The sequence below is a fragment of the Piliocolobus tephrosceles genome, chromosome 8, assembly GCF_002776525.5.
Source record: "Piliocolobus tephrosceles isolate RC106 chromosome 8, ASM277652v3, whole genome shotgun sequence".
In the NCBI taxonomy this organism is placed as follows: Eukaryota; Metazoa; Chordata; class Mammalia; order Primates; family Cercopithecidae; genus Piliocolobus; species Piliocolobus tephrosceles.
Window position 1 is genome coordinate 64,068,402 of NC_045441.1, and position 23,907 is coordinate 64,092,308.

General features: G+C 34.9%; 1 protein-coding gene and 1 pseudogene across 1 annotated transcript; both read left to right on the top strand.

Moving 5' to 3' along the window:
* The first annotated feature begins 1,876 nt into the window (after window positions 1-1,876).
* Window positions 1,877-23,907, top strand: AGR3 (anterior gradient 3, protein disulphide isomerase family member). The gene is made up of 8 exons (XM_023216009.1): window positions 1,877-1,916; window positions 4,534-4,669; window positions 9,027-9,090; window positions 20,627-20,679; window positions 21,233-21,309; window positions 21,860-21,923; window positions 22,702-22,785; window positions 23,681-23,907. Exons 2-8 carry the CDS (start codon window positions 4,561-4,563, stop codon window positions 23,728-23,730), a joined length of 501 nt encoding a protein of 166 aa, XP_023071777.1. The 5' UTR covers window positions 1,877-1,916; window positions 4,534-4,560; the 3' UTR covers window positions 23,731-23,907.
* On the top strand, window positions 16,585-18,952 carry LOC111545086 (annotated as a pseudogene).

Sequence of the window (23,907 nt, forward strand, 5' to 3'; positions counted from 1 at the left end):
CAAAGGCTGGCTGGATTTAAAATTAAAATTATAGGTCAAGTTTCTTAACCTTCAGCAAGAAGGATTCCATTTGAATAGCATGTTCCAGGGAAGGTTCCCTTTGAGAACCTGTGTAAGGAAGAAAGCATAGTTAGACAAGTACACAAATCAGCAGTACAGTTAAAGAATACACAACCTAGCTACATGAGGTTTCTTTCAGGACCATGGAAAGTTTAATTAGGAAAACAGTAAAATTTTCTATATCAAATGAGAAAATCCATACACCCATCTTTATAGAACAAAATCCAACATTCCTGCTTTTAAGAGAGGTAGTTTAAGAATAACGGTTACCTTCTTAACATGGTCAACTCAGCCAAATCCAGCACTACGTCTGAAGTTAAAATACTAGAAGCACATCCCCTTTAACATCAGGAGCAAGACGACCATCACCCCCATTCCTGCACAGTACATTTGTTAATATATTCAGAGCAATTAGACCCTCCCCCACAAGAAAAAGAAACAAAAAAAAAAAAGAGTGAGAGAAGTGAGCGATGGAGGGATGGAGGGATGGAGGGAGGAAGGGAGGATGGGAGGGAGGAAGGAAGGGAGGGAGGGAGGGAGGGAAAGGAATTTATAAACAATACCCTGGATTACGCTTCAATAAACATTTTCTGTAAACATTTACTAAAGATAGTAAATATTTTCAGTTTTGCAGATCATACAGTCCCTGTCACAAGCACAGCTGACCCTTAAACAATATAGGTTTGAATGGTGTGGGTTCATATAGAGGAGAAATTTTTTTTAAATAAATACAGTCCTTCATATGAGCAAGTTCTGCATCCACAACCAAAAGTGGATCAAAAATACTGTGTTCACAGGATGCCAAACCTGCACATATGGAGGACCAACTTTTCATATCTGTGGGTTACGCAGGGCCAGATATGGAACTTAGTGTGCACAGATTTTGGTATCCACTGTCCTGGACTGTACCGGACTTTGCTGTTGCAGTGCAAAAGTAGCCACAGACACTAATAAGTAAATGCACATGGCTGCATGCCATCCACCAAATCTCTCTCTATTTATGGACACTGAAAGTGAATTTCATATAACTTTCACATATCACAAAATATGATTCTTTTGGTTTTTTTCCCCAACCATTTAAAAATGTCAAAATCGTTCCTGTTTCCTGGGCTGTGCAAAAAAACAAATTTGATGACATTCTGCCCTACATTATTTTAACAGTAATTAAATAATTACTGTCAATTAATTAAATAGTATCTATTAGATAAATTTAAACTTATCTAATTGCTGTTTTCTATTTTTGTGCACAGTAAAGATTTTATAGAAAAATTGTAAAGAATAATCAAATTATGAAAATGTTCAATTTTAAAACAGAATTATTTCCTTCTCTCTCAAAAAAAAAAAAAGGACTCAATCTCTTTAGCTGTTAATTATATTCCTGTAAACAGAGTAACCCTTAGGAATTTCTATTTGCTTTATTTCTAATCTGCAAGCCTCACAGCACTCTCATCAAGAACAATAGCATGCACACAGTTCTTAAATTCATTCCAGTTTCCTTCTTCCTTTTTTTTGTGTGTGTGCTGAACTTCAGCCAAACATTAAATTACCTTGGGAAATAAAAAGTAAAAGAGAAAGAACCACAAAGATGGTATTTAACCTCATTTTATGAGGACATTCAATCTGAATTTAGAGAAAAAGAAAAGAGCTTTTTTAGTGTGAGAAGCATGAGAACTGGAAAGAAGTACAGAGTTTTTCAGACCAGCCTACTTTTTAAAGTTTGTTTTCCGGTAACTATGCTCTTGTTTCTATGCAGGTGAGGTTGTAGGTCAGGTGTGTGTGTGTGTCTATAAATCCACACCCATTTTTAACCAGAAACATCCAGAGTACATTTCCAACAAGAGCACTGGCCAAGTCAGGTAAGCAAGCAAAGTTTCCAGATTACTTAATCAGTGGTCAAGCTTTGCAATATTTAAATAATTACCTTTTGCTATTTAAAAGTGAAGCTTTCAGTAAAGGCTGGGAAAGTGAAATGAATTTTTAATTTTCTTCTTTTACCGAACTGGATTTCCTTTGCTGGTTTCATAGTTTTATCTCTATTTATATTAATGGTATTAGAATAAATTGACATCAACCACAAAAACGACTCTTTAAAAATTATTCTACAAGTAATAATAGCTCTTCTTTATATTCTTTTAAGTCTTGTTTTATTTTAAAATATAGGTGCTTATAATATCAGTTACTTATGTTAAATTACTTTTGAAAAATAAAATACTAATGTCAGAAAATGCTAATTGACCAATGTTTATACAGCCTAATTTCTGACATATGGTTATATGCCTCCCAAATGCATTTTAAGCTGCTATAGGCCTGTAACCATGCCATATTTATCTGTGTTCCCCCGAGTAGCTTAACCTTGCAACTGATTCTAAAGGAGCCTTAGCAATTTACACTGTATTTTACCAAGGAAAGCATTATTTATTCAAAATCTACAATGTACAAGTTGTACTGCTTTGTCACAGAATATATTTAATATCTATTTTATAATTTATCAATGTAAAACCAGAAAACCAAGATTTTTATTTTTTAATTAGAAAGTATTTGACAATAATACACAAATATTTGAAATTTTAAAGAAAAAAATGTTCCCACCTAACTCTAAGCTTGGCAGCTCTAAAATAGCAAAAATGATGAAGTTATGCTTTTTATTTTTTAAAAATGCAGATTCCACCTGCTTGTCTCTGTACCTAACATAGAAAAATCTTTCTAAAGGGTCCTCCAGACTGACTTTTCTTAACTCTTCTTTATATCCAAGATCCCTGGAAGAATTTTAATGACGTTTTGGACCCTATTCCCATGGAAATGGAACAGGCAGATAAAATTTTGCATGCAATTTCCAGGGGTTTTGAGCCTTTTGTAGCTCATCCACAGGCCTTCTAGAAGCCTGCTGGATTCAGGTTAAGATGCTGTACTAGATGGTTGCTTCAGTTTCTCCACCGCAACTCCCAACCTGTCTAACTAAGGCTGCATTTGCTGGGTTGGGTTTCATGTTCCAGAGTTAAATGTCCCTGTCCTCTACTAAAATCCACCCTTCCTTTGTTTCAGTCTTTAAAGTACAAGATGACCGAGGCCTTAAGGTACAAGATGACATTCTGAAATGTTTTATGGTTTAATAACTTATGGAAACTTAAACTGAAATCCTTATCAGGCACCATGATCGTTATTTAACAGGGTTTTATATGCCTGGAAAGAAAGGACAGAAGAGGATGAGAGGGGAAAGGAGGGGAGAGGAGGGGAAAGGAGGAGAGACGAAAGGAGGCCAGGAGCTGTGGCTCACCCCTGTAATCCCAGCACTTTGGGAAGCTGAAGCAGGTGGATTATTTGAGGTCAGGAGTTTGAGACCAGCCTGCCAACATGGTGAAACCCCCTCTCTATTAAAAATAGAAACATTATCCAGGTGTGGAGGTACACACCTGTAATCCCAGCTACTCGGGAGACCAAGGCAGGAGACTCACTTGGCTAAGGAAATTTTACTATTTTGGTGACGAATTCAATACTAATGTAAATCAATAGGAAAGACATCTTAAAGAAACTTTAAATAAATGTGAAGGATATCTGTATATTTATTTTATATTTTGAGGTAAAGTTTCAAAACTGCATGTGCCAACCATTTTCAAATGAGTTTTATATGCTAATGCTGTAACTAAACATCTCACAAGTATTACAGACTTCCTGTAATATATTTATCAAGTGATTTATGACCAGATTTAGATCAGGCCCAAATTTGGACTTTAGTTTTTATCTTAATGTGCAAAGTATAAAAGACTCACATTGAGTTAAGAATTGGTTTGAATGAGAATGTAATCGTGGCACGTCTACGCTTCTCTATACATATGTCTAATTTATAATAATATGACAGTATTTTGTTTTTATAAAGAGCTGTATTATAAACTGAAGGGCAAAATTCTGAGTAATTGTTGGAAGGATGAGAAAGGTAAGAAACTATAAAGGAACTGAAGGACAAGAATCCTCCATATTCTATTTTTCCTCTGATTTCTATTTTAAGCAATATTTGTTCATGTATAATCTTATCTTGGTATAGAGTCAAAATGTTTTGACCTACTAGATACAGAAGAATCAAAAGGCAAAGAATATTTCTGCATGCTAAAAGCCACTTTATAGTTTACAAGACATTAAAAAACATAATCTTATTTGAGTTTCATCTTGGTGGTGTGAACACTACAGGGCGATTCAGAAGCAGGCTTTGTGTGCCCTCATCCAGCTCTCTTTTAATTATACAGCACTATGCCCAGGATGCACAGAATGTGACTTTTCACCAACTGAGCATGTATTGAGTTGATTAAGTATTTTAAAAATAAAATGTGAATGAAAGTTCTATGTGGTTGGTTATACCATGTCAAACCAAAAGAGCAGAACTGTCTGTCTTCACAGTATTGGTCCAACTCTTAGCAAATATCTTCTAATAATAGCTTGAAGTAACTCACTAGATTCTGAGAATTCCTTTCTGTCATCTAGCTTCTTCTGAGAGATTCTCTAGAAGACATGATGCTACACTCAGCTTTGGCTCTCTGCCTCTTACTCGTCACAGTTTCTTCCAACCTTGCCATTGCAATAAAAAAGGAAAAGAGGCCTCCTCAAACACTCTCAAGAGGTGCTGTAATCTCATTTTATTTTCTAAACTCAGTCATTTGGATTGCTTTTTAAAATGTCTGGTGTCTTCACTCATGGTCTAATTATAAAACAAATTCAACTAACTGAATGATTTTTGTTGTGTGTGACTTCAAAGTGGATTTTTAAAAACAGAAGGAATCAGTTTATTTTAGGCAGTGAATCAAATCAACTAGCAAACAATAACATAAATTTGCATTATCTTTTGCTGAAATAATGGAGAATTGACTTGCTCTCTATAACTTTGGTAACCAGAGTCCTAGAAAATAATGATTGATTGCTATGTCATATTGGTGTCCTAATAGCAATTTAAGGTTCCTCAAAATTTGCTCCAATTCCCAGTCCTCTATTTCCCAGTCCTCCAAAAAAAAATAATAATAATAATTTGGAATGATTTTATATAAGCCTTCCCAGAAAATTATACTGTACCCCAAACCCTGAGAATTTGGGGTACCCAAGTCTTTGCTATATTGACTCTGGAAGACAGTGGTTTTAGACATAATCAAGGATTGTCATTGGCTACATGTTTAGAAAACATTTCTTTTTGTATTTACTGTTTTACTTTGGCCTAAGAAACAAATACACATTCATTTGTAAAGAAACATTTTATAAAAGAAAAAATTCTCAACGTTGGTTTCTATATCTTTAAGTAACAGAAGTAGGAACAGAATTATTTGTCCCCACATAGCTATTCAAAATTATCAGTATTACCACCAAGTACTTGACCATTTGTTTGCTCCATTCACATTACCACTGCAAATAGTGGTCAAGTGCCTTGTAGTAATACTGCTAGTTTTGAATAACCATGTGGGAACAAATAATTCTGTTCCTATCTCTGATACATATATATATCATATATATTATAATAATAACATATAAATTATATATATTATATACAATAGTATACATTTATGTTATAATATATAATAAATTATATATAAATATATGCTATAGTTATAGATATATATTATATAATTTCAAATTCTAAAAGACTGACTTGCTTCCCAAGTACATTCATTTCTTAACAGATGTACTGAGTGCCAGCCAAGTGCTCATCGATGTTTACCTAAGCTAATTAACTCTACTTCAGCTTAACAAGCACACAAACTATATACACAGAAAGTCAATATATTTTTGCAAAAGAAATGAATGAAAAAGTTGAAATATTTTCCTAAACATAACTCTATGTCTCTATATAAGCATAATTGTTGCAAAACAATGAGCTCAGTAGCCTTAAAGTGCCAAAGCCTAAACTTAAAGATTTTCCAGGTCTGCATTAAGCAGCACTGTGATAACTGTACCACAAAGCATCAACATTCTGTGTGCTCACTTCTAAATATTTATTTAAAACTCTTGTTGAATGTTTTGAAAAATATATTACATTTGTATGCTCTATTTTAAACAACTTAAAGGTTCTGTTATTTCAATTGATAAGAAACTAATTTAACACAGAAGATTACTGATATTAGCTGAGAACACCATTATTGAGAACTGGTTTATATTTGGCAAAGTCTTTTACCATCTATTGCTACATGGTGAACAACGGAGAGAATGAGGCTCAGAATGAATGAAGATTAAAGGTAGGGGTGAGTGGGAGGAGTTTGGATACAGTACACAGAGTAGCATATGGAGCCCCTTAGAGCACAGGGCAGCACCAGTTAAGTAGAGAAGGAAGTAAGAAGAAAAGGAAGATTAATTAGATAAAGGTAGTAGAAGATTCAGGGAGAAAAAAATACATATGCATACAGTGATCCAAGAAAATCCCAACTTCCTTTGAATTAGAATTGCTGAGTTCCTAGTCCAGTGCTTGACAGATAGTAAATACTTAATAAATATATGTTAGATAAATGAATAAAATCTCAAAAGACAAGAAAACATAGCCAGAGACAGAGATAGGGATAGAATTAGAGTAATGAGCAGAAGCCATGAGGTGCATTTAAACTGTACCAGCTTTGACCTATTGTGATTATAACAGAGTATATGAAAAATTATTATAATGCAATATAGCTTTCCTACAGGGCTTTGGAGAATTTTTTGAGAATAGGGATTATATTGCTCTATGTTTGTATTCCCACTGCTTTGTGGAGTAAGTTATGCAGCAGATGTTCCTTTACTGTTTGTGGAACCAAATTGAGCAGGAGCAGAGAATAGAAATTTTCCCCACTGCTAATGCTCCAGCATTGAATGATATTTGCATCAGAAGAGGGAAAATTAAGCAGAGGCCTAGTCTCACTTGCTGTATTAGAATAACTTTTACTTAACGGAAAATGTGGTGTATAGATATTGCATGTGTTCAACCAAAGTGGGAAAGAGGATCTTTCAGGATTATTATAGAGAGCAAGAGTTCCTGTTAAGATGTGGCATTAAACTAACAAGAGATGTTTTTCAATGTTAAGATTTTAAATCAGGCAAAAAAAAAAAAACCAAAAACATTGCTGGTGAGAATATAAAATGATGTAGCCACTTTAGAAAATAACCTGACAGCTCCTCAAAAAGCTAAATATAGTGTTGCCATTTGTTCAGCAGTTCCACTCCTAGGTGTATACCCAAGATAAATGAAAACATATACCACTCAAAAACTTGTCTATGTATGTCCATAGTGGCATTATTCATAAAAGGGAAAAAGTGGAAACAACCCAACTATCCATTAACTGATGAACAAATAAATAAAATGTGGTATATCCATACAATGGAATAATATTTGACCATAAAAAAATGAATTAAATAATAATACATGTCACTATATGGATGACATGCTTAAAAAGGTTATGCTGAGTGAAAAAATCTAGTCACAAAAGCCTACATATTGTATGATTCCATTTATATGAAAAGTCCAGCATAAGCAAATCTATAGAGACAGAAAGTAGATTAGGGGTTTCTTAGGGCTGTGGCAGTTGAAGAAAATGGGGAGCAGGTGATAGCTAAATGGTATAGAGTTTTTTTTTGAGGAGATGAAAATGTTCTAAAATTGATTGTGATGATGGTTGCACAACTTTGTAGATATACTGAAAAAAGTATACATTTTTTTCTTTTTTCTTTTTTTTTTTTTTGAGATGGAGTCTTGCTCTGTTACCCAGGCTGGAGTGCAGTGGTGCAATCTTGGCTCACTGCAACATCCACCTCCCAGGTTCAAGGGATTCTCCTACCTCAGCCTCCCGAGTAGCTGGGTCTACAGGTGCATGCTACCACACCCAGCTAATTTTTGTATTTTTAGTAGAGACGGGGTTTAACCATGTTGGCTAGGCTGGTCTTGAACACCTGACCTCAAATGATCCACCCGCCTCGGCCTCGCAAAGTGCTGGGATTACAGGCATGAGCCACCACGCCTGGCCAAAAGTATTCATTTTCAATAGGTGAGTTATATTGGTGCATTAATTTTATTTCAATAAAGCTGTCACCAGAAAACAAACATGAAAAACAAACAAGCAAAAATCATGGAATCATATTTGTCAAATTATTATCATATTTACCATGACATTAAAGCCAGAAACTGTGGTCTGACAACATTTGAAATGTACACGAAAATCTGGGCCCAAACTGACTTCCAAATATTGCCAATTTTCACATTAATTCAATCTCTCTCATTGATAGACTGAGACACTTCCTGAAAATACTCAGTAATGTTTTTGGAGGTTCTGGGCATTCTTCTCCTTGATGATCTTATTCTTTAATTGCCAATACACATTCCCAAATACTCATACCATTTCTTTAAGGTGAACGGGTTCTCTCTATATTTATTGCTTTCTGTTTTTTCTCTCCATTCTTTTGGGTGCTTCCAAAACACATGTGTTTAATTATGTCTCTCAGCCATGAAATTCCCACACAAGAATTTTTTCCATGTCAGAATTCAAAGCAAAATTCAGAATTCCCTTATTTCACAATGTATACTGACTTAGAAGAGGTCAGCATCTCTTGGGACCCAAAATAGGAGGGCATTGTAGAGTACAGCCCAAAGGATTCCTAATAATCTTACGAAGTATGCAAAGATGAACTGTTACTTTCCAAACATTCCTAAAGCCAGAGCTTTTACCAGAGCTTTTACATTATCCAAAGATGTCCTTTCAATCAGCTGCAATCATAACAACATTTATTAAGCACTTACTGGCTTGAAGGCCACGGGCCTCAAGGTTTGAAATACAGTAGCAAAACCTCAGTACTACAATATAAAGGGAAACCACCTCCATATCTAGTGAAAATTGTGGGTCCTCTGCATCATATATCAGCCAACAGCTTGAAGGCTTAGTTAAATATCTGTAGGTAGATATCTGATTATTAGATACCCATTTCAGAGCTCATCTCTAGTTCTGGGTTACTGCACTGATTTCTCTCTTCTATTTCAGGATGGGGAGATGACATCACTTGGGTACAAACTTACGAAGAAGGTCTCTTTTATGCTCACAAAAGGTAACATGACTCTCAGCTCATTTTTTCCTTTTATTTGTAGTAGACTCATAATAATTGTACATATTTATGGAATATAGAGTGATATGCTGATACATGTACACAATGTGTAGTGATCAAATCAGTGTAATTAGCATATGTGTCACCTCAAACATTTTTCTTTCTGGTGGGAACACTCAAAATCCTCTCTATTAGCTTTTTAAAAATATACAATAAACTATTGTTAACTGCATGTACCCTATAGTGCTGTAGACTACTTGAACCTATTCCTACTATCTAGCTGTATTTTTGCATCTATTAATCAACCTCTCCTTATTTTTCCAGCTCTGAACCCTTCCCAGCTTCTAATAACCAGAGTTCTACTCTCTACTTCTATTAGTACAACTTTTTTTTAAGCTACCCTATATGAGTCAGAATTCATGGTATTTATCTTTTCATGTCTGACTTATTTCACTTAACACATCCTCCAGGCTCATTCATGCTGCTGTGAATGAGAGCATTTCATTATTCTTTATGGCTAGGTAATAGTCCACTGTGAATATGTAACACTTTTTCTTTATCCATTCATTCATCGATGTACATTTAGGTTGATTCTATAAATCTTGGTTATTGTGAATAGTGATTCAATAAATATGGAGATGCAGATATCTCTTTAATATACTGATTTTTTAAATAAATACTCAGTAGTAGGAAAGCTGGACCATATGGTAGTTATATTTTTAGGTTTTTGAGAATCCTCTATATGTTTTGCATAATGGCTGTATTAATTTACATTCCTACCAACAGCGTATAAGAATTCCCTCTTCTCTGCATCCTCACCAGCATTTGTTATTTTTTGTCTTCTTGATAATATCAATTCTAACTGTGGTGGGATAATATCTCATTGTGGTTTGATCTGCCTTTCCCTGATGATTAGAGATGTTAAGAGTTTCTTCATATCCTTGGCCATTTGTGTGTCTTCTTTTGAGAAATGTCTATTCAGATCTTTTGCCCATTTTTAAATCAAATCATTTGGGGATTTTTGTTGCTGAGTTATTTGAGTTCCTTGTGTATTCTAGATATAAGGCCCTTGTCAAATGAATAGTTTGCAAATAATTTCTCCCATTCTACAGGTTATCCCCTTATTCTTTTGTTTCCTTTGCTGTTCAGATGCTTCTCAGGTGATAGACAAATAGACCATTTGTTTTTTTTTGTTTTTGCTGCATTTGCGTTTGAAGTCTTACCCATACATTTTTTTGCTGGGAACAATGTCCTGAAGGGCTTCCCTTATATTTTCTTCTAGGAGTTTTATAGTTTGGGGTCTTACATTCAAGTCTTTAGTTCATTTTGAATTGATTTTTGCATATGGTGAGAGATAGGAGTCTAGTTTCATTCTTCTACATATGAATATTCACGTTTTCCAGCACTATTTATTGAAGAAGGCGTCCTTTCCCCAATGCATATTCTTGGCACCTTTGTCAAAAATCAGCTGACTTTAAATATGTGGATTTATTTCTGGGTTCTCTATTCTATTCCATTGGTCTAGGTGTCTGTTTTTATACCAATACCATGCTGTTTTGTTTACCATAGCTTTGCAGTATATTTTGAAGTCAAGTAGTATGATGCCTACAGTTTGTTATTTTCACTCTGTATTGCTTTGAACTATTTGGAATCTGTTGTGGTTCTATAAAAATTTTAAGATTTTTTCTTTGTTTCTGTGAAAAATGTCATTGGAATTTTGATAGAGATTGCATTGAATCTGTAGATGTCTTCCGGTAGTATGGTCATTTTAGCAAAATTCATTCTTCCAATCCATGGCATGGGATGTCTTTCTATTTTTGGTGTTCTCTTCCATTTCTTTCATCAATATTTTATAGTTTTTCTTGTAGGGATCGTTCACCTCCTCGGTTAATATATTCCTAGGGGTGTGTGTGTGTGTGAGTGCGTGTATGTGTGTGTGGTTTTTGTTTGTTTGTTGTTTTTTTGAGATGGAGTCTCACTCTGTCGCCCAGGCTGGAGTACAGTGACGCGATCTCAGCTTGCTGCAACCTCCACCTCCCAGGTTCCAGTGATTCTCCTGCCTCAACCTCCTGAGTAGCTGGGATTACAGGCACACGCCACCATGCCCAGCTAATTTTTTATTAGTAGTAGAGACAAGGTTTCAACATGTTGGCCAGGCCAGTCTTGAACTCTTAATCTCAGGTAATCCGCCCACCTCAACCTCCCAAAGTGCTGGGATTGCAGGCATTAGCCACCACGCCCGGCCTTTCTGTGGTTATTGTAAATAGCACTGCTTTCTTATTTCTTTTTTTCAGCTAGTTTTTTATTGTTGTATAGAAATGCTACTGATTTTGCATGTTGATTTTGTATCCTCCACTCTACGTTAATTTTAACAAATCATATAGATACCTCATAGAATAATCAAAAGAAGGCATTTTAGTTTTCAAAAGGATGCCACAAGTATTTGCTCTGCTATTGTATGTCAGTGGGACTAATAGTTGCTGTTAGAATGCATTTTATAAATGAAAGCTCTAAATACCTCTATATTAATGAATTTATTACTCAATCAAGCTTTTGAGTATGTTGTATAAACAAAGTAGTATTACTTATTAGGCATTACACAGGCTTAAATAGAAAACAGGTTTAGGGCAGCAGTTCTAAGTCCTGCCTGTTTGAATATCAGAGCAATTTGAGTAGCTTTTTAAAAAATCCAAATTTATAATTAATCAGTCAAGTATTCCTTGAATGTCCACTGCTATGTGCCAGACACTGTTTTAGGCTCAATGACCAAGTATGATACTGTTTTTATTCTTAAAGGCCTACTGAGTCTTTGGGAATAAAGCTGAGAAACATATTATTAAATTAATGAAATATCTAAAGAACATTCTATTGCAATACTCTTTAAAGATGAAGAAAGATTTCGAACTAACTATTGTTTCAATATTGGGCAAGTATTAGAAAAGAAAGAAGTCTACAGAAGAATCTCACTTCCAAATATCAGTGTAACAAACAACATATTAGTAAGGAGCACCAGCAGAACATTTGAAAAATATACCCTGATAAATTGAGGTTTGGTCTGATAATGCCAGGGTGGTTTAGGATTAAGAAATGTACTAATTAAAATAATTTAATATTTATAAGGAGACAATACATACAAATATCTCTCATCTCCATAAATTCTGAAAATACATTAATAGAATAAAACATCTATATTTGAATTTTTAAGACTTGGCATTTGACAATATTAATTTCTTTAAATTAATCCTAACAAAGAAATAGCATTCCAACAGCAGCAACAACAACAACAAAAACAAACACATTATGCTTACTGGGAAAACAAATAGAAGTGTCCCATTAAAGTGTGGATAAGTCAAGTATATCTACAATCACAACAATTACTAACATTTTTCTGGAGGTACTAACTAATGCAAGTATAGGAGGAAAAAGTAGAAAATGTAGAAAGGAAAAGTTAAAAGTATCTTTATTTGCAAATGATAATTTATATACCCGAAAAACTTAAAAAATTTAAATATTCAGAATAACAAAAATTCTGTTGAATTAGATGGGAATACACTGATATTTAAAAATTGACTGTATTTATATATAGAAAAACACATCCAAAAAAACTTGCAAAATACCTCATTTACAATGACAAAAAAGAAAATACTCCAGAATAAATTTGACAGAAGATGTGCAAAATCTATATGAACCTAAATACACTGAAAAGAAAAAAGAAATTTCCAAACCAATGGCAGTGCATATTATATTCTTGGATTGCAAGACTTAATATCATAAAAATGCCAATTCTCTCTATACTTAAAAAACTTCTTAAGATGATCACAATAAATTGCGATAAGATTTTTTTAAAAGATAATTCTAAAGTTGAAATTAAAAAATAGACATGAGTAGTTAGGATAGTTAGGAACATTCTGAAAAGAGAGCAATAAGGATTAGGCCTTAATCATTATTAAACATTTTTACAAAGCAATAATAAACAGTATGTTACTTGTAAATAAACAAAACATAATAAAAGTATAGAAATAAAACTCTGAATGTAAATGGATTTGGACCTCCAATCAAAAGACATAGAGTGACTCAATGGATTAAAAAACAGATTCCCCATGCCCCATGAAAAAATAAAAGAAAAAAAAAACTTCACAAGACCCAACTATAGGCTCAAGTGATCCTCCTGCTTCAGCCTCTCAAGTAGCTGGGACTTCAAATGTGTGCCACCACACGAGCCAATTTTTGTACTTTTGGTAGAGACAGGATTATACCATGTTGCCCGGGCTAGTCTCAAACTCCTAAGCTCAAGTGATCCTCCCACCTTGGCCTCCCAAAGTGCTGGGATTACAGGCATGAGCCACCATGCTGGGCCTCACTTCACCTTGAAGGATGTTTATTAACTGCAGTTGAAAGGATCAAAAAATATATCCTATACAAATGGAAACAAAACAAAACACAAAATAAGTAGCTACACTTGTATCAGATAAAAGAGACTTTAAGTCTAAAAATGTAAACAGAAACAAAGAAGGTCATTATATAATAACAAAGATTAATTTACCAAGAAGGCATAACAATTATAAATATATATTCATCTAACATCACAGTACCTAAATACATATATCAGATATTAATAGATCTGAAAAGAGGGATAGATTACAACACAACAATAGTAAGGGACTTCAGTACCCCACTTTCAACAATGAACAGATCATCCAAAAAGTCAATAAGGAAACATTGGACTTGAACTACACTTTAGACCAAATTGACCTAACAAACATATACAGAGCATTTAATCAAACAGCAAGAGAAGATACATTCTCAATAGTGTAGGGATTATTTTTTAGAACAGATCAGATGATAGACCACAAAACAAGTCTAACAAATGTAAGAAGACTGAAATTATATCAAGTATCTTTTCTGACCATCAACGGATGAACTGATAACATATGATATATGTACATAATAAAATACTATTTAGCCATTGGAAAGAAGGAAATTCTGAATAGCTATCCAAAGAGCCTATCTCCTTTGACGCTCACAATTCACTTAAAATTAAAGCAGCATTTTAAAATCGTTCTATATACCCAGACATTAGTCTGGGCAATGATTTTTTTTATATGACCTCAAAAACATGGGAAACAAAAGCAAAAATAGACAAGTGAGATTACATCAAACTAAAAAGCTTCTGTACAGCAAAAGAGACAATAACAGAGTGAAGAAATAACCAACAGAATAGAAGACAATATGTGAAAGCCCTACATCTGAAAAGAGGCAAATATATAAGGAACTCAACTCAATAACAAAACAAAAATGGAATTTGTGTTTTAAAAATGGACAAAAGACCTGAATAGACATTTCTTAAAAGAAGACATACAGGCTGGGCGCTGTGGCTCACACCTCTAATCCCAGCACTTTGGGAGGCCAAGGCGGGCAGATCACTTGGGGTCGAGAGTCCGAGACCAGCCTGACCAACCCTATCTCTACTAAAAATTCAAAATTAGCCAGGCATGGTGGTGCATGCCTGTAATCCCAGCTACTCGGGAGGCTGAGGCAGGAAAATCACTTGAACCTGGGAGGCAGAGGTTGTAGTGAGCCGAGATCGCACCGTTGCACTCCAGCCTGGGCAAAAAGAGCAAAGCTCCATCTCAAAAAAAAGGAGACAAACAAAGGGCCAACAGGTAGATGAAAACAATACTTAACATCACTAATCATCAGGGCAATGCAAATTAACTCCACAATGAAATACCACCTCACTCCTTTTAGAAAGGCTTATTATCCAAAAGATGAATAATAGCAAGTGTTGGCAAGAATGTGGAGAAAAGAGAACCCTTTTACACTGTTGGTGGGAATGTAAATTAGTGCAGCCATTATGGAAAGCATAATGTATGGAGATTACTCAAAAAATTAAAAATAGAACTACCATATGATCCAGTAATTCCCTGCTGGGCATATATCAAAAAGATAAAATCGGTGTGTCTAAGAGATATCTGCACTCCCATGTTCACTGTCATTTGCAACAACATAGAAGAACCTGGAGGACGTTATGGTGAGTGAAACAAGCCAGATACAGGAACACAAATGTCACATAATCTCACATGTGTAATCTAAAAAAGTCAAACTCATAGAAACAAAGGAAAATGGTGGTTACTAGAGTCTGGGGGTGAGGATAGGGAGTTCTTGATCAAAGGACACATTATTCAGTTAAGTGAAATAAGTTTTAGAGATCTGTTGTATATTGTGGGAATAATAGTTAATAACAATATATTTTATACTTGAAAATTGCTGAGAGTAAATTTTAAATATTCTCACCACAAAAAATAAGTATATGAGGTGATGCATATGTTAAATAGCTTGATTTAACCACTGCACAATATACATATATCAAAACAGCATGCCATACATCATAAATGTACACAACTTTTACTTGTCAAATAAATAAGTAAATCGATTATTGATCATTGACAAACTCCATAGATAAATAGATACTACAGGAAATTTTTAATACAGGAAGTGGCATTTTAAATCAGGAATAGGGGAGACAGGTTACATAATAATTAGTGTCAGAGAGAAGTTGATAGCCATCTGGGAAAAACAAATAAATTTGTATCCATATCTCACATTTATGCAGAAATAAATTAGAAAGATATAATCATGAAAATTAAATCATTAAGGTGCTAGAAGACACTACTGCAAAATTTTATTTCTTTAAATGCTTGGAATGGGGAGAGCCAAGATTATAGTGAGGCAAGAATGATACCTGGGATACAAAAATAAAGCCTCTAATTTTAGTCTTCTAGATGCTTCCCTGGCCTCGTGCTAGTCCTGTCTGCTAGGCTTGAGCATAACCAAAGAAAAGGAGAAGAGAAAAGAAAAAGTCTGAAAGAAATGACTAATATTTTTAATTACACAGAATTTTCTGCATAACCAAAACCTTACAGTAAACAAAGGAAAAATATTTTTTAAATGGAAAACTGCAGCACATATTAAAAGGGTGACTTTCTCTAATATACAATATACTCCATATTAATAAGAAAAAAGTCAACGAGTCAACAGAAAAAAATGAGAAAAGAATATGAAAGTTCACAGAATAGAAAAATAAGTAACTCAAATATACAAGATTGACTATTTTTTATAAGAAAGACAAACCACATTCATTTCCCTCTTTTCACCTGTTGGATTAAAAACAATTTAAACTAATAACCAGCTTTAGTGAGAATAGCAAAAACAACTACTGCTCACACTACCAGAGAGAATATGAATTGGTACAGCTTCTATGGAGAGTATATATCAGAATTATAAATGCACACACTCTTTGACCCAGAAATTCTACTTCTGGAAATGTATTCGCAAACATACCCATCTATGTGCAAAATCAATTTTAAAAAAACAGCATGGTCTCTCATTTCAGGAATCTGGCATCTTCAGAAACAGTTACCAGCGTTTTAAAGGAGGTGAATTTAGTTTAATGTACTACAGGTCCTATACTATGGATGGGAACTATTACAGCTTATAATGTCAAAAACTTTTCTTAGACCAAAGGTATCTTCCACAAAGGTAACAGACTGGATGACCCATCTTTCAATGATTTTCTAGAGTGTAGAGTCATCTCTATTACTGCCACATCATTAGGTGTGAATAACTGAAGTCATAGAGAAAAAAATGAGCCTTCTACATCAGAAAGTAGGATTATTTCCAGCTAGAAAAATAGGAAGTCAGCCGGGCGCGGTGGCTCAAGCCTGTAATCTCAGCACTTTGGGAGGCTGAGACGGGCGGATCATGAGGTCAGGAGATCGAGACCATCCTGACTAACACAGTGAAACCCCGTCTCTACTAAAAAAAAAAATACAAAAAACTAGCCGGGCGAGGTGGCGGGCGCCTGTAGTCCCAGCTACTCGGGAGGCTGAGGCAGGAGAATGGCGTAAACCCGGGAGGCGGAGCTTGCAGTGAGCCGAGATCCGGCCACTGCACTCCAGCCTGGGCGACAGAGCGAGACTCCGTCTCAAAGGAAAAAAAAAAAAAGAAAAGAAAAATAGGAAGTCTATCTTCCTTAGAACAGATTTATGGTTTAGAAAATTCAAAAGACTATCTGTCAGAAAATGAATCACGGGTAGATAAATATAAACCAGAAACTTAGCATGAACTTACTGTGCATAAAAAGAAAATTGAAGAAGTTGAAACCTGGTAAAAAGCTCAAGTCTTAGAAAGGCAACCAAAACGGGATGGATCTATTTTATTAATAACAGGTCCTCCTGGATGTGGAACAACAACTACCAAAAAAATACTATCAAATAAGCATGGTATTCAAGTACAAGAGTGGAATAATCCAGTTTTACCAGACTTCCAAGAAGATGATTTCAAGGAAATGTTTCATACTGAATCAAGCTTCCGTATGTTTCCCTATCAGTCTCAGATAGCAGTTTTCAAAGTTTCTACTAAGAGCAACAAAGTATAACAAGTTACACATGCTTACTGATCCATCTGAGAGCTGATAAGAACATAATTCTGGTTGAAGATTTACCTAACCAGTTTTATTGGGATTCTCATACTTTACATGAAGTTCTAAGGAAGTATGTGAAGATTGATCGATGTCCTCATACATTTATAATCTCTGACAGTCTCAGTGGTGATAATAATCAAAGTTTCTCGTTTCCCAAAGAAATTCAGGAAGAGTGTTCTATCTCAAATAGTAGTTTCAACCCTGTGGCACCAACAATTATGACGAAATTTCTTAATCGAATAGTGAGTATAGAAGCTAACAAGAGTGGAGGAAAAATTACTGTCCCTGACAAAACTTCTCTAAAGTTGCTCTGTCAAGGATGTTCTGGTGATATGAGAAGTGCAATAAACAGCCTCCAGATTTCTTCTTCAAAAGGGGAAAACAACTTAATGGCCAAAGAAAAAAAGAATGTCTTTAAAATCGAGTGCTGTGCTGTCAAAATCAAAACGAAGAAAAAAAACCTGACAGGGTTTTTGAACATCAAGAGGTCCAAGCTATTGGTGGCAAAGATGTTTCTCTGTTTCTATTCTGATCTTTGAGGAAAATCCTATACCATAAAAGAGCCTCTTTAACAGAATTAGACTCATCTCGGTTGCCCTATCATTTATCAGAATATGAACGGGATACATACTTGTTGAACCTGAGGAGGTAGTAGAAATGTCACACATGCCAGGAGACTTATTTAATTTATATCTTCACCAAAACCACATAGATTTCTTCATGGAAATTGATGATATTGTGAGAGCCAGTGAATTTATAAGTTTTGCAGGTATCCTCAGTGGTGACCGGAATACACACTCTTTACTCAGGAAATATAGGATAGCTATAGCTACGAGACGTGTGATACATTCCAACAAAGCCCGAGGATATGCTCATTGCCAAGGAGGAGGATCAAGTTTTTGACCCTTGCACACAACCCAGTGGTTTCTAATAAATAAAAAGTATCGGGAAAATTGCCTGGCAGCAAAAGCACTTTTTCCTGACTTCTGCGCACCAGCTTTATGCCTCCAAACTCAGCTACTGTCATACCTTGCTCTACTAACCATTCTGATGAGAAATCAAGCTCAGATTTCTTTCATCCAAGATATTGGAAGGCTCCCTCTGAAGCAACACTTTGGAAGATTGAAAATGGAAGCCCTGACTGACAAGGAACATGGAACGATCGACCCTGACAGTGGGGATGAAGCCCAGCTTAATGGAGGGCATTCTGCAGAGGAATCTCTGGGTGAACCCGCTCAGGACACAGATTCAGAAACCTGGTCTCTTCCTCTGAGTCAGAAAAGTGCCAGTGAACTGCCTGCCAGCCAGCCTCAGCCCTTTTCAGCCTAAGGAGACATGGAAGAAAACATAATAATAGAAGAGGATGAGAGTGATGGGACATAGAAACCAGCCTGCCAATCCGATTGCTACTTCACAGATTCATTTTTGTTTCATTCAGTGGTACTTCAGCAGAGTTAATATGCTTCTCTGATGAATTACACAACAGTTTGTTAATTCTCCGTTCTCGTAGTATTTCATCACGAGAAACTAACTATTCTGTCATCTTGAAGTAAATAGAAGATCAAGCCTTCGAATAATCTCTGAATGTTTTTCTGTAGGATCTATTAAATCTGTGAGTGGTTGAAGATCAAGCCTTCAAATAATCTCTGAATGTTTTTCTGTAGGATTTATTAAATCTGTGAGTGGTTTAAGGAGAGGTCAGTGTGTAAAAAGTGTGTTTGAACATTATGCCAAATATCAAAATGTGAAGGACTAATTCAGAATGCAAAAACGTTATGGTGGGTTGTAAATATGAACTATACAAGAGTTTAGTATGCAATTATGAGTGTAAAGAAACTGTGTGCCTTAAAAAAAAAAAAAAGCATGTTTACCAAATAAATGTACAAATGTAAATGTTTAGGAACAATCTAAATACAAGAGATTGGAAACAATTTAAATATCCATCTTTGGGGGGACTAATAAGATAAAATATATTCATATAATAGAATATAATATAAAAGAACAGTGGCATATCTAAGATATGTTATATTTTAAAAGCAAAATGTAGATACTTGTGTGCTAGTATTTTTGTTTTTTAAAATGAAATACATGCACATAAATATGAACATGCATCTGGGTATATACAATATGTAAACATATTCATATAGATTTTCAGTTATATGACCTGAAAACCTCTGGGAGAAAATATAAAGAAAAGTAATACAGCATAGTTATAGAAGCCAGCAGTAGGAGGAAGAATTGTTATCTTTTTCACTTTTTTATGGTTAAAATCAAAATGACCCCCCAAAAATGTATTAACTAGGAAACTCCCACTTACGTTGTCTGTACATTCTACAATGTGCAAGAATGAAAGGATATGAAAATAGTCAAATATTAATAGCTTTTTTATAAAACCTTTTTTAAAAACTAAATTTAAAAATCTTTAACTTTCCTGAAATCTTATATTAAGTGTTCATTGGAAATGAATACATTGTTCATAATATCTCTTTATCTCTGGATACACAATTGATTTTCTCTAACTGCACTATAGAGTACATAAAAATTATCTAATAACCTTGTTAAACTACAGATGCCTGACACCACCCCTCACCCCAAAGATTCTGATTTGAGTGGGTCTGGGATGAAGCCTTTGGTTTTTTGTTTGTTTGTGTGAGACAGAGTCTCGCTCTGTCACCTAGGCTGGAGTGCGGTGGTGCCATCTCGGCTCACTGTAACCTCACCTCCTGGGTTCAAGTGATTCTCATGTCTCAGTCTCCAGAGCAGCTGGGACTACAGGCTCATGCCACCACGACCAGCAAATTTTGGAATGGAGACTTTGCTAATTTTGGAATGGAGCCTTTGAATTTAAGTTCCTAATAAGCTACCTAGTGATACTGATACTGTCAGTTCTGGGGCCACAAATAGAGTAACACTGCTGTTGACTACAGTGCTATGATCTGTAAATCTGAGTTACTACTGTAAGTCTTATCGAAACTAATAAAACTTCAAATCTAACTCCACTGTATGTTTTGACTCAATGTTAATCATTTGACTTAATTCCATACTTTCTTTGTTTAGTAAGAAGCCATTAATGGTTATTCATCACCTGGAAGATTGTCCATACTGCCAAGGTAATTTTAGCCCCTGAACTCTTATTATAATACATAATATTTCCAATATAAAATAGGAAAAGTGACCTGGTAATAATAGCTAAGAAGGCACTCAGCAAATCTCATTAAACAAAAATTGGACAACTGCCAGAGTACCATCATTTTACTGAAGTGCTTAAAGACCACAATGATTGTTACCAATCTACTGAACATTTCTATTATATCCCCTTGGAAATTAGATATTCCTCTTCTTCCCATGAAAAGAAAGGGGTGAGCTGAGAGGGTGGAGAAACACTGAAAGAAAAAAGTTGTTGTCTTAACCAATGAGTCAATGAGTTACATAAAATTATAAAACTAGTGTCTTCACTGTGATTATCCTTTGATGTCTCCTTGAATGGACTGTCGCTCATTGCTTTCCAATGAGGGACAAAGTGGCAATAGGCCAATGAACTATTAATATTTACACCTCAGTTACATATGCAAACAAATGCTAAATATTAGCTTTATTTTGCCATGCTACATTAAAGTTCTCTTGATCCTTAAAACTAACTGACAATTTTGTTTTCCCCTACAGCACTAAAACAAGTATTTGCCCAAAATGAAGAAATACAAGAAATGGCTCAGAATAAGTTCATCATGCTAAACCTTATGGTATATAAACTTTATGATGTTTTCTTAACATTATAATTTCATGGAAAATTTGAATCCCTTTTTTTTTCTTTTTTTTTTTTTTTTTTTTTTTTTTTTTAGACAGAGTCTCATTCTGTCACCCAGGCTGTAGTGCAGTGGCGCAATCTGGGTTCACAGCAACTTCAGCCTCCCTGGTTCAAGTTATTCTCCTGTCTCAGCCTCCCAAGTAGCTGGGACTACAGGCACCTGCCACCATGCCCAGCTAATTTTTATATTTTTAGGAAAGATGGGGTTTCACCTTGTTGGTTAGGCTGGTCTCAAACTCCTGACCTCAGGTGATCCACCTGCCTCAGTCTCCCAAAATGCTGGGATTACAGGCATGAGACACCACACCCAGCCTTTTTTTCTATTTTTAAAGCACAAAGAGCTAAATGTTGGTTAATAGAGGAAGTTATGTGGAATTATAAAAGGCCAAAATAGAATTTACTGACAGTCTACTTCACACAAAATCATCTTGAAACTATTAAAAACAAACGAATCCAATAACATTCTTTTTTTTTTCTTCTGCTAGCATGAAACCACTGATAAGAATTTATCACCTGATGGGCAATATGTGCCTAGAATCATGTTTGTAGGTACGTATGTGATCTCATTTCATCAGATCTACAAAATTGTTAGAAGTCAGCATTCTTGCTTTTATTTTTAAATGCTGGTTCAAGTACTATTCTTTTTAAAGAGAAGTCATTTCTAATCCAATCAATATCAGCTCTTGTCAGTTCTACAACCAAAATCCACTATCTCTGCAATTTGAAAATTTTAAATGTTTTTTAAAGCACGTATGCTATTAAATCTATATCCCAATGTACTTTCAATATAGAGCCCCAGACTAGATTGACTTATATCTATGACACACTAAAAGGAGAATTCAGGTTAATTCATCATGAACTGACATGTATGAAAACTAATTTTGCTTATAAATTTGCTTGACATTTGTTTTAGATTAAGAAACAAAAATGATTTTAACAACGTTTTATGGATGTAGCCAGAGGCCGTTATCCTAAGCAAATTAACACAGAAACAGAAAACCAAATAGTGCATGTTCACACGTACAAATAGGAGCTAAACACTGGTTACACATGGACATAAAGAGGGGAACAATAGGCAATGGGAACTCCAAAACAAGGGAAGGAGGGAGGGGGCCAAAGGGTGAAAAACTAACTGTTGGGTACTATGTTCAATATTTGGGTGTTGGGTTCATTTGAAGCCCAAACTTCAGCATCACACAATACATCTGTGTAGCAAACTTGCACACATAACCCCCAAATATAAAATAATAATAATAAAATTTTTACAAGAGTGGAAAAAAAGAACATGCTAAATTATACTTTAGTGACTCGGTTTTTTTCTTGACAGACCCTTCTTTAACAGTCAGAGCTGATATAGCTGGAAGATACTCTAACAGATTGTACACATATGAGCCTCAGGATTTACCCCTATGTAAGTATTCACAAATGATCTGAAACAGTGGTCATAGCTGACCCCTGACTGTTAGTTAAGGGACAATGATGCCCTACATCAGTGCTTCTCCACAAACAGTGCTATCTACACACCAGAATCACTGAGGCTAGTGGTGGTGTTTAAAATGCCAACTTCTGGCTCCCGCCAAAATCAGAATTTTGGCGGTAGCTCAGAATCTATTTTAACAGGGATGCCTAAGGGCTTTTATGATTACTAAATTCTGAGATCACTAAAAAGAATATAGTACACATTAAAATGACAGAAACTTGAGACAGTCCATTCTCCTAGTATCAAAGATCTCATGTGACTTCCTCAAATGATAGTAAAATCATTTCATCTTTCTTTAATGCCTATAAGCAAGGAGGTACAGTCTTACTTAAGACTTTAATCCTCTCTCTCTTTTTTTTTTTTTTTTTTTCGTAGAGACAGGGTCTTGGTATGTTTCCCAGGCTGTTCTCAAACTCCTGGCCTCAAGTGATCCTGCCACCTCAGCCTCCCAAAATGCTGGGATTACAAGCATGACCTACCATGCCTGGCCAAATCTATTTTTTACAACATTATTGTCAACCACATTTAGTAAGACAACTGTGCCTGTAAGATCTAGCAATACTAATACAAAATGATCCATTAAAAAATAAAAGAGGTATTCCTCAAAACTCCTCTAATGAAATGATTCAACATAAAGTTGACCAACCAGTTCTCAATGGTCTAATCCCTAAATTTACATGTACACTTTGAGCATATTCCTTAATGTCACAGATGAATTCTCAAGTTTTCAAAGCTATTGGGTCAATTTCAGGTTCTAGAGTTAATAGATCATAGCATTTGTACTTTCATTTGTTAATAGCATAATATATATTAACTCTTATTTCAGTGATAGAAAACATGAAGAAAGCATTAAGACTTATTCAATCAGAGTTATAAGGGATGATGGAAAAATGCCTTCACTTCGAAGAAGTCAAATTGAATGAAGAAAACCTCTGGCACATTGACAAATATTAAATGTGCAAGTATATAGATTTTGTAATATTACTGTTTAGTTTTTTAATGTGCTTGCAATAGTCTTATTAAAATGAATGTTTTTTTAAATCTGAGACTGAC

What these genes read in the sequence shown, in the direction of transcription:
- AGR3 (XM_023216009.1), top strand. Translation starts at nt 4,561, where the DNA reads ATGATGCTACACTCAGCTTTGGCTCTCTGCCTCTTACTCGTCACAGTT. An exon ending in CTCTTTTATGCTCACAAAAG is followed by an intron (nt 9,091 to 20,626) that starts GTAACATGACTC and finishes TTCTTTGTTTAG; the next exon opens with TAAGAAGCCATTAATGGTTA. An exon ending in AGATTGTCCATACTGCCAAG is followed by an intron (nt 20,680 to 21,232) that starts GTAATTTTAGCC and finishes TTTCCCCTACAG; the next exon opens with CACTAAAACAAGTATTTGCC.